At 34.6% G+C, this 12,245-nt stretch overlaps 1 protein-coding gene across 2 annotated transcripts; it reads right to left on the bottom strand.

The window, feature by feature from the left end:
• Nucleotides 1-6,297: 6,297 nt before the first annotated feature.
• LOC114627804 (prolactin-7D1-like) lies at nucleotides 6,298-12,045 on the bottom strand. Of its 2 annotated transcripts, none has more exons than XM_028775715.1 (6): nucleotides 11,973-12,045; nucleotides 9,586-9,758; nucleotides 8,837-8,875; nucleotides 7,815-7,922; nucleotides 7,227-7,406; nucleotides 6,298-6,616 (listed from the first exon to the last, which is right to left on the bottom strand). In XM_028775715.1, exons 1-6 carry the CDS (start codon nucleotides 12,001-12,003, stop codon nucleotides 6,410-6,412), a joined length of 738 nt encoding a protein of 245 aa, XP_028631548.1. In that variant the 5' UTR covers nucleotides 12,004-12,045; the 3' UTR covers nucleotides 6,298-6,409. The 2 variants fall into 2 exon arrangements, with proteins under 2 accessions (XP_028631548.1, XP_028631549.1); XM_028775716.1 differs by having other exon boundaries at nucleotides 6,410-6,616; nucleotides 9,586-9,755; nucleotides 11,973-12,003.
• Between the last annotated feature and the right edge of the window lie 200 nt (nucleotides 12,046-12,245).

Genomic DNA, 12,245 nt, shown 5'->3' with positions numbered 1-12,245 from the left:
GTTTTGTAACACTAAAGCTAATCCATTTTGCATTAATATCTCTATCTCTACACCAGTGATCTCTTATTTATTGTCTCTCATGAATTTCAAGATTGCCATGAAGCAATGTTCAATTAGCTATAATATTTTAGTGAACTGTCCTCTGCACTTACAATACTTAAGAAATGTTTATGTGTCTCATCTGAATTTTTTTCAAATTTTCACTGGAAATGTTCTTTTGAAGCCATATCAAACTTCGAAAATACATTTTCTCCATGACTCTTGTTTTGATTTTTCTCCTTATTAATCCCTTTTCAAATACTTTAGCAAGTGACAAGCTGGGTTTATATTATAGTCATTTTTATTCATGTGACCAAAGCCTCTCTATTGTACTGAATTCCGTATTTGATGACTTGGGAGCTTTGAGAGGTTTCATGTTATCTTACCACACATTTCTTTTATGACAATTGGATTAAAATTTCTCAGCATATGTACTATTGGTAATTTTAAAAGGCTGATTACTTAAAACTTGTCAACGTCCATGGAGCAAGAGCTTTTTAAATGCTGTGCCTTAAATAGGGCATCTTTATTTCACTCCTTCCCTCAGTTCTCAGGGATCCTCATAGGAAAAGGAAGAGAAAATGTTTCAAAGTCAGGGTTAGGTAGTGGATAAGTTTGAAAGAAACAGTGTTTTCTAGACACAAAAAGGCATGTATACTCAGAAACTGAGAGAATGTGTTAATGGCCTACACAAGCTCAAGCCAAACAACATCCTCACACAGAAATGCTTTAAGGCACACACGAAAAAAAGGAACTTGCTTTAAATATCTTATAAATTTTCATAACCTCTGTATAGGTCCAAAGCTTGAAGAACAAGGCTTTAAAAGGTAAGTTTTGAGTGATACTTCAGATCCAAACTGTACCATGAAGAATCATAAATTCCTAGAAATCTGGACAAACATTTTAAGAAAACAGATGGATCCCTTGTCTAGTTTAAACTCATTAAAGAGATAAGTAATGTGTAATTCATCATTGCTGAGCAGCAGAAACTCTTTTCTTGTGGCACCATACCTACTCAGTAGTATCATTTGTAGGAGTTGCTTAAGCTGGAACAAATTTAGTAATTTCTGTTGCAAAGTGAATGACATACACAAAAAATTAACTTCAAGTACAATTGGACAGACACTTATATATCTTCATCCTCTCTTCTTTTTTCCAATCATGACTATTTTCATGTAGTTTTATTCTGCAATCTCACAGACTTACTTCTGTTCAATATCTTGCTCATGAGACCAGCTGATACCTCTATGGCTCTTACATCCTTTGATTCATTCCTCATTGGTGAGTCTTTGCTGAATTTCTCACAGTGTCAGCACTGTATTTCAGTAGGTCTTTGTGCATCTTCTTTTCTCTTTTACTAGCAGCTACACATTCTCATAACTATTCACACCAGATAAACACTTGTATTTTCAAGTTCTAGGGGCCCTTCATTTTTGCAATATGATGTACTTGCTTTTCCTTGATACAGTAAGTTAAGATAAAATTCAAAATTCATACATCATCCATTGGAATTCTAAATATATTATCACCCTGGAGTAGAACCCATTTTAGCACATGGATAAAAAAATAACCATTGACTGTCTACTAATGCCTTATAATAAAACTCAGTTTCTCTCTCTGGACATTGGATATATGTATGTTATAGAATGAGTGTAAATAAATTGGTAAGTATGCTGTCTTCCCATATTGACCAATCAGTATCCCATCAAACCTTCAAAACTTCATCCCAAACCATCATATTCCAGAAATTTTGGCAAAACTGTGGATTCATTTGTCATTTTGGGGGTTTTATTTGTGGCTTCTTTTGTCAGTATATTTTACCCTCTTATTAGTACAATAATTTATGTTTATGTATTCATAACAAGTTCATCTAAACAACTGAAAGTTTATTTTTACCTTCTCTATTGCTATATATTGTGCTCAGGATATTTAATTTCCCACTGCATCAGATCAATTGCTTCCTAGGTCTCATTTATTTCTGTCTTGGCTCTACTGCTCTTATTCTACTGTCCTCTAAAACTGAAGTGCCTAAATTGTATACTAACTCTCATTAAAGCAGGAATGGCTGTTATCTTCTTTCTGAAATGTATTTTCTAGCTACTCTTGGCAGAATTAGGTATAACAGCAATAACTATAATAAATCTCATCTTAAAATTTAGATTATAGTCATATGTCACTAGTGAACAGATACACTTTACCACCACACCTGAGTGATTTACCAAAAGTCCAAAATTGAATCTTGATATGAACTTACAGAATACTGTGAAATTTATATTTATGTGGGAATAAAGATAAAATTAAAATTTTCCAAAAGTCTAAAACTGAATCTTGTTATGAACTTACAGAACACTGTGAAATTTATATCCACATGGGAATAAAGATAAAATTATGATATATTTTATTTCCAAATATCCCCTACTGATAAATTTCCATCTTTTAATTTAGAAGTGTTCATAAACAAAAGAGAAGTAAGTAACATGAAATATAGCATACACTTAGATGCTTTTGACAAATAGTAACTTAGATATGAATTATACATGGATGTTACCACAATGTTCCACAGACTCAAGAGGCAAGGTGGGTTAAGAATTTAATATGAATAATGATGTTCTGCACAATTTTAATTATTCTATATAGTGGCCCTGGAAGGTTTTCAATACCAGCAACCCTGACTATAATGAAAGCAATTGGTTGGATTGAAAATTTGTCTAAAAGTATTAGGGATATTTCTTGTGGAGCAGAAATTTCTCATGAACTCTGACATGGAGAGTGGTAAAGTTTTGTTTTTCTCTAGGACTCAAGCAATACAATGGATGAAGAAAGTATACTCCTAAAACAAATGAAACTTTCAGGAAAGTAAGAGAAGATTAATGGCATGGGACTAAAGATGGAAAAAAGTGTGTTAGGTGTTGAGATTTGATCTTTTCTTATCTATGGTAATGCTAAATGTGAGCCCCTAGGACCTGGTTGTCCCAGAAATGAGAGTCTATACGTACTCCTTGGCCCCAACTCATCTCTGATTGGTAAATAAAGATGCCAACAGCCAATAGTTGGGCAGAGGAGACAAAAGTGGGGTTGAAGATTCTCCAGGATTAGTGTTGGAGGAAAACCATAAGAAGAAGGTGCAGAAGGAGAAAGAAGGCAATGCTATGGGTCAAGTGAACATGGCCCTGAGAACTGAACAATTGGAGTTAAGTGCAGCCCAGATAACTAGTAAGTAATAATTTGGGGTTATAAATAGGAAAGTAGATTCTAACAACATAAAGGGTAGACAGCTACCCAGCTCTTGTACTGTTTATGGCTTATTGTAAATATAATTTTCATTGTACGTGAATTTTATCTGGGAACTAGGTGATCTAAGGTAGGATATAAACCTAAGGATAGGATTAAATAATTATCCACAACAGTTAGGAGAGTCTAAAAAGCAAGATACTTTGAGATTTTTGTTATTTTAAGGTTGTAACACCCTGCTGTTCTTTGTAATGTGTCTTGTACAATTTTCTTTTCTTTTAGTCTTTCCTTCTCTTCACAACTCTATTTTCTTCAACCAGTCTTTTCCTTTTATTTTCATCAAGATGCTAACTGGACTATCTCTCATTGTCTATACATATTTGCATACCCCTGACATTCGATGGACATATAGCATGGCAATCTACTTTTCTTTACAGAGATGTAACAGTGAGGTGAGCCAGTATCCTGGATGGCTTAAAGGCAGCTGGCAAAATGAACTCTCCTTAAACAATCACAATTCTACAGACTGAGTAACTGAAGTATTATATGGCTTAGTTTTGGACTGAGATCAAGTTAGCAATGACAGACATAAAGGAAATGTCTGTATTAGTAGTTATCAAGAAATTATTTCTAGATATATTCATTCATGAGTTCTAAGGGAAGAATGACACCCTATTCCTAGGTACCCATGTGATTTCCTTAACTTTTCTGAACCTAAATGAAGAGAATAAAATTTGTAGGGATACCAGAACGAGGTCAACAGTGACCTTATGGTTGCCATTCTATTGTTGACAAGACTCTGATTTTGAGATTTTTGTATCTGTTTGTCAAAAATTCACTTTGGTAGCATGTATTCAAGATGAGAAAACCAATGACAGTCTTGTGACAGAGCTCTGAAATGGCTAAAAGAATCTATTTAGGGAATCTCTCTGGGTAAGTATGCCCTTCACTAAATATCTGGGGAAACACTAATGTGTCCCATGAGAGAAGGAAATAAAATGAAGACCTCATAGGCTTCCAGTCCTGGGATTGAGTTAAAGGCAGCTGGCAAGATGAACTCTCCTTAAACAATCACAATTCTACAGACCGAGTAACTTACGTATTATATGGCTTAGTTTTAGACTGAGGTCAAATTAGCAATTATTAGCTAATTGCTAGTTGAGCTGTTGGTCAAAGCGGTTTCATGACTCTTGCCAAAACTATAGTCTGTTCTACACAGACAGACAGCAAGGCCCACTGCTGAAGATAATGCCTACACAACTCATTGAACATGAAGAAGTTGAATTGGTGCCTATATAGACCCTTTATTTCTATGTTCTAGCATTTTTGGTACAGGAAGGTAGTCTACATGCTACCAAGTGAGAAACAGAAATACTAAGCCAGAAAAAAGTTCTTTGATCTATAATGATGTCCTCCCTGAAAGGACAATGATAGAATAAAATTTATGGGAGTAACCAACCAGTATCTGGTTTGAGTGAAGTCTAACTCTGTGAAATGAATCCCATACCTGACACTGTTTATATAACCAGTAATCTGAAAATAGATAGTCAAGAGCTAATAGAACAAAAACAATACTACTATTTTAAAAAATAAAGCAACAACAAAACCAGAGGAATTAAAGTGATAGGTCATGATATACATAGATCAGAGCCTTCCACAGCTATCTTCAGAGAATCTTCCTCCTCCAATAAATGGGAGCAAATGTGGAAACCTACAGTTAAAGATTAATCAGAGAATGAGAAACTCTGGGACACAGAGACATAAATGGGATGTCTCCATCATTCCCTTCCCCTCAGAGCTTAGGGAACTTTGTGGACGAGAAGGCAGACAGAGTGTAAGAGGAAGAGGAGATGGAGGATACCAAGAAAACCAGGCCTTATAAACCAACATGGTAAATGGTTATATTAACTCACAGAGACTGAGACAGCATGCACAAGGCCTATATGGATCTTTACTAAGTCCTTCGTATATATATTTTGCCTTACAGTTTATGGTGTTTATGGGATTCTACAGTGTAAAAATGAGTAGGCCTCTGCTTTTTGTGACTGTTATTCATCTTTTTTCCTACTGTTTGCTTGTTTCACCCAATTTTGATGTGTAAATTTTTGTTTTATCTTATTTTATCAGTTATTTTTATTATATTATCATTATACCTTTGAACCCTGTTTGTCTTCTAATCAGAGACAGAAAAAGACTGGATCCAGAAAGGAGGGAAGAGAGGGTAGAACTGTAAAGATTAGAGAGATTTGGATAATATGTAATCATGATATGAGAAAATAACCTATTTTCAAAAAAAAGGAAAAAAATTAAAAGAACTTTTCTGCAATCAGTCTTTGATTTCTTCTCATAAGTTGGCAATGGTTGAACTTCCCCCTTTCATTACTTTCTTTATTCCAACCTGGCAAAATCAAAGGATCAGATAGAGAGAAGTAGGAAGGGGACAACCTTAGTAGGGATGAATGAACACAGTCTTTCCTGCAGTGTGGCTTAAGCCAAAGGAGAATGGTGCAATATGTTAAGTCATTTGAATATGATAGGTTATAACTAGACCAAGTGAGAATTCATAAACAAGGACTGAAGAAACTAGATTAAATATACTTACATTGTTGCTAAGAAGACAAGAACTTAGTTGAAAATGAGATGAGAAATAGAGTTCTTTTATGTTCATACGACTTTATTCATACATACTCCACCATTTAAACAAAACTTTCTTAACAATTAATTACCATGCAACAGCATGTTTCTTTTATTTTTCTGGCATTTTACTGTGAAACTTGGCTTAGAGGCCTATCCAACTCTCTTAACATATCCCAATATTTCCATATCTGTAATAGAAATATTGTACTTTTAATAGTAATTTGATTCATGTATCCTAATAACTTTATCCATATTACCTTAATATAGTTCTAAAATGAGCTATGAATTGTATTCTTTGCCAGTTGAACATCTAGGATTTGGATAGGAAGATTTTGATGCTTTTGATAGACTTACTACTAAACAAATAAAAGATACCAACCAATTTTCTTTCCATGCTTGACACATCTAATGTCTCTTTTTATTAATAGACACATTAGATTAATCATATATTAAAAGGGCATAAAATTAGAAGAAGCTTCAAAAAGATGGATCATGTAATATCTCAAAATTCTGAGATATAGCAGGTATCACCATAAAGAAGCAGACATTTTAGGAAATTGACTAGAAAATCAAGTGTTTCTAGGTCCATACGCAGGCAGAAGGAAAACATATAAAGAGCAAAAAATTTAGTTTCTTTATCAGCTGCCTGCAGGGAGTCCAAATCTGACCAGATCGGGTAGTCTTCCTTTTCTTTGATTGCAGGATTAACCTATTGACAAAACATGATATTTACTTATTATTAGGGTTTGTATTCCTTGGACCTATGCCTTTTTAAATGTTGAATTACACTTAAGGAAATGTTATAAATGTGAAATTTCAGTCACAGGCATGAATTTTTGTTTTCGTTATAAGACACTGTAAGTCTTTATGTCATTTAGAAGCAAGCGGTATATACATACCTTTTTCTTAGGTTATTTGATGCTAAATAAAGTACATCACTTGCAATTAGACAAAAGGTAATCCAGGATTTTGATACTTAAACATTCCCTTTTGTTTGTCCAATGAACTATGGAAAAACTGAGGGCAGTTCTTTCACATAGGAAGCAGTTCATTGATATAAGAGTATCAAATTAGTTATTTGTGAGTATTTCACTCAGCCCAAAATAAGGGGCTATCCAGATGACTTGATGGAGGACTTGTTATTGTGTGTGTGTGTGTGTGTGTGTGTGTGTGTGTGTGTGTGTGTGTGTATCTTGTAATGAAGAGGTTAGATGCCTAACTTTAGATCTTGCAAAATGAAGTGTTTCAAAATTTATCATTCACTACAGAAGCCACATCATTCATAGAAGAGAAAATCAGAAAGTAAGAAAATTACTCACCATGGATATTATTCTTAGGATGTACTCCAGAAGGTCTTTGTTTTTAGCCTCAATGGTTTTGGCCTTTGATAGGATACTATAAGGACATCCTGGCAAAGCACTGAGTTCTGTCACTAGATGTTTCAGAGGATCTTTCCAGGCCAGCAGCGTGTGGAATATCATTTTCAAAAAGTCTTCAAACTATGTAACAGTTATTCAACAACCATATTAAGGTAAGTGAAATATAGAACATTAGTTACATGTGGTTTTTAATCAAAATATATGAATGAATATAGCTATTTTCTATTCTAATGAAGAAATATGATTTCCTGAAGATGAAAATGATGTAGTAATGTAAAAGTTATTCACATATAATTTGCAAAAGTGAAACAGTTTATATAAGTAATTTATAATAAACTATGTTATTGAACATGCTCTGCTTTCTGTCTGAAATCAAGCGTATACAGTGATTTTCATTTTACTGTGCACTCTTACCCATTGTTCCCACTCTTCCGATTACCACACCCTTCTCAGTGCTCATAAGAACCTACCCCCATGGCACAGCCAGAAAACTACATCAGCATTTTAAGAGAAATGCAGAGGACTCACTGAGGTCTTTTGGACATCTTCGATTGTTTCAGGAATGTTGATGGGAGCAGTGTGGCAGCTGTTGAAAGACTTGATTAAATTCTCCTTATTCTTGTGTAAATCTAATATCTGAAAATGTTTTTAAAATTTTGAGTTAAATGAATTTTATGAGTTCATTAAAAATAAGAACATAAAAACAGAATACTAATCCGGTTAATAGACCTGTAATTTTTATAGATAAGCACTGCATAAAATCTAAAATTAACAGAATGACTTTTTACCTAATATTCAGTTTAAATCAGTAATCTCATTTGACCTTTCACCTAACTTTCTAAATTATCATCGTTTTTTAATATTTCCTATTCTCTTGTTCTATCACTAATATAAAACGTTACTATATAAATTGTAGAGAATCCTTAAACATAGCAAAAGTAAAACTATAGCATTTTTCAAATTTCATTTTTGGTGTGATTTGAGTTTAAAGCTATAGTAAATATATATGATGATTTATTAATTTCTTGTTTGCAATTATTTCAAATTCATTTTTCCTATAACTCTGTATTATAAAAATCATTCACTTTCTTTCTATCTCCAGTAAGTATATATACCTCTATCATTTAAATTCTACCATAAATCCTGAATGAAATTGTATTAATTATAATAACATTAGACATAAAAGGTGGCCATTTTAGGAGATGCTAAGCAATGACGAAATTCAGAACAAAAGGAGATGAATTAATATTTACATAATTTGACCTTATAATCAGGTTTCTTTTTTAGCAAAATTCCTGCAATTTTATGCCATAAGTGTTTTAAAAAATAAAACATAAATTTGATAATAACTTGAAACTCATTTTATTCTATGGAAACCCTATTCTCAGAAGCAGTCCCATTTCCAAACTGCTTATAATGGCTGAGGTTTTCTTTCACCTGGGGAAGTGTTTTATTTGTATTGGTTCTTGCTGCTTTCTTATGCAAGGCACAAGGCAACAATTAACATGGATGCTTTAGAAGAAAAAGATAGAAATCAGTGAGGCACTTACAAACTTATTGAACATGTCTGAAGAGAATGATTTGATGAACTAAAAAAGAATGAAGGAACAAAATAAACCATTTGTGTAAACATCATAAATACATTTTATTGCAAATGCAGAGACAGATTTTCTAGATATCCTTGTTATTAAAGCCTTGTCTATTGTCTCCTTGATTGACCTTGAAACAGATAACATCCAGCCTCTTCCCACTACTAACTCAGTCTTCCCATTGACTAAATTCATGCACTGGTAACCTTTAAAAAGCAACTTCTAGCCCGGGACATTTCCAAGAAGGCAATATATCAACTTCCCATCTACACATCTTGCAAGTTTAGATTAGTTGTTTTCATTCCATTCAACTCCTCATAATACATTTTTCCTTTATGATATCTGAAGTGTGCTAAGCAAAGATACCATAGAGACTGACCTGTTTGAAACAAGGTAAGGAAGTCACAATTCTTCACCAGCAATATCTTTAAGGTTTTTATGTCAGGACTATAAATATGAGACTTTTTTCTTGTATGTGTATTTTTAGAATAGTTACATAGAGGCAAATAGAACAGTTTCATATGTTTTTGAGATATCATGAAACTGCCCCATTCTCCCTTTTCCACCTTTGAGTACCCTCTACCTTCTTCTATTTTTGAAAGAGGTATTAAAAACTCGTTTCATGATGCTTTTCATTAAACTGTGGTGTAATGCACTGCTCAGCTGGAAAATTCCCTTTTAGGAAAGTCATAAAATAATAAGGTACTTACAAATTCTTTGCGCATGAGTACACCAAGCTTAGCCATCTTTCCAGAAAGTACAGTGGCATTATCAAACAAGTCCTTCAGGTCACTGACAGCAGCTTCACTGACATTTACGGGTGCAGAAGACACCTTCTCCCACAGGAAAAGGTTTGACGCAAACAGCATCAGGAGAGTCCCTGCTATAAAGAACAGAAGCTATGTACAATGAGAGATATTCATCTGAGGTTTTTCAGCAGTCATTGTCCTCCTCTGTATGATCTGGCATTATAAAGCTAAGGGAATCTGACATTGGCCAAAGACAAGGAAGTGGGATTCAGACAGGAATCTCACATTAGGCTAGACCAAAGAAGTAATTTCAGGCAGGAATCTAAATCTTAGGCTAGAACAAGGAAGTGGGCTTTGAAGACCTCCACAGAGGGGAGACCCTCTCTCAAGTCTCAGAAAGTCGCGACCACCCAGTAATCTGCTCGAGACACCATGTACCGGAGCAATTGCCAGGTTATTTATTAGGGCGTGACAACTAGCTGCCAGTCAATTCGTATGCCCACGCAGGAGCTGAATTGACCCGGACTGCCAGTTTGAGGGGTGTTTTTAAAGGGAAAAACCACAAACCAAGGAAATGAGGAGGGGGTGAGGGGGTTGCTAGGGTGATATAACATAAAAATAGTGGAACATTCCAAAGGAACTCAATCTACATGAGTCAGGATCAGATAAAAACTCTCTGTACGCTTATCTTTCTCAAGAATGTAGTCCTGCCCTGTCACTTCGGCCTTGCCCTGTCACTTTGGCCTTGCCCTGTCACTATGGTTCTCAGCTTGGTTCCACCTGACTAAATTGCATTCTTTCCTTTCTCTTTGCGGGTCGGCCAGTTCCAGTAATGGTGACTGGTCTTTCCACATTCCTAAAGAAAGCCTAAAGAATATTTTATATGTCTAAAAAGGATTCTATATACCCAGTATCTATAATTTTCTCTCTACAGCTTCAGACATCAAAATGGCTTTGGGCTAGGACAGAGAAGTTGGTTGAGATATTTTGGTCATCCTGATAAACCCTTAGAAACAATGATCATGAGAATGTTTCCAGAACTTTGTTTATTGCCTTGTTTGCTCTTTGACCATTTGTGTTTATTATCTTACTTGTTCCTTGACTATTTGTATCTCTTGGATTGCTAGTTCCTCAACCTAGAACTGATCTTAATACTTGCATGTAATTAAAATGGTATAAATGCAAAAAGGAGGAAGGAGGATGAAATAGGGAGTTTCTAGGGAGGGGAAATGGGGAAACGGGATGACATCTGAAATGTAAATAAATAAAATATCCAATAAAAAAAGCTAAGTGAGTGAATAACATCTTCCACTGTAAAAATGCAACAAAATAATTAATTTGAACACATGCAGTTTGAGAAGTTGGTGACTTCTCACATCTTTGGATTTCCGTCAGATATTATTCTGAAATTTCCAAGCATTTGAGGCTTCCATTAATTGTAAACAAATGGAATGACTTCCATGTCTTTAGGTAGTTAATATCTTGAGCACTTACACTAACTATCAGATGTCACTCTGTAAGACTTTGTTTTGAACTCAGTGGAAACAAAGCATGTTTGCAAGGATAGCGCAAAACCTTTAACCAAGTCTTCTTGCCTACTAGGAACAAGCATGTGACTGCTTACTTCTTAATTCTGAGGAAGAAGAGAATCCTCTAGAAAAAGGATTCTGTACACTGAATCCTCTGGTTCCTGGTAATATTCTATTCAAGAGTTTCCTTCAAAGCTTGCAATGGTTTTTTCTGTGAACTTGCTGTTTACAATAATCCTACCGATAGGAGTCTGAAATATTATTAAAATGTCTTGATAAAAGGGAAGACTTATAAGTATAATTGATGTTCCTTAGGTTTTCTTTCCTGATTATTTGGTGAGAAAAGTTAAATAGAAAAACTGTGAAAAATCTGTCATAAGTCATATGTCATATGTCAATTTTTGAAATTTTGACTTTTTGAGATAGATCATTCCATATTATTGGTATCTCCTGATTGCTTAAAGTTATACAGAAACATCATGATTTCTCATGCAGTGTGTTAGTAATGTTCATATTCACTACTTCAGTTTTCTACGAAAATGAAAAATTTCTCTGGACACTGCTACATGACTCTAGGCTAAGATTACTGCTTTTTAAGAAACAAAGATCCATAAATGCACTGTGCATTTGTTCCTAGAATAATGATTTGAAAATGTTTCTCAGATCCACTGGGTTTTACTTCTCCTGGTTAGTTATTAATCAATGTCCTTCATTCATGATAAGAAAAAGAGAACACCAGAAAAGCAAACTGTCCACCACCTCTGCAATATAATTCAGTACCTAAGCTGTGTGGAAGAAATTTGGTTAACAGTTACTTACAGGAGCAGGGTTGAATCAAAGAAGGGGGCATCTCTGCAGAGTCCTACCCAGGCTGTTGAATCCAGGAAGATGCTTCACTGGAGTTGGAAGCCTTCTATGCCTTTAGTCTCTCCCTCTTATATAGTCTAGCACCATAACCTTAAGGTTACACACTGGTAGGAGGAAAAGGAAGTATTAATTCCCATTATTTTTCCCTCAGGGTTTAAGATGCCTAGATACCATGACACTAATGTAGTTCTAAGTTCATGGTTTATCTTTCTTTTAAGTCCACTG

This window comes from Grammomys surdaster, unplaced genomic scaffold (assembly GCF_004785775.1).
Source record: "Grammomys surdaster isolate TR1022 unplaced genomic scaffold, NIH_TR_1.0 258, whole genome shotgun sequence".
Taxonomy (NCBI): Eukaryota; Metazoa; Chordata; class Mammalia; order Rodentia; family Muridae; genus Grammomys; species Grammomys surdaster.
Note: the sequence above shows the minus strand (reverse complement) of the source record. Positions and strands in the feature narration are given on the sequence as shown.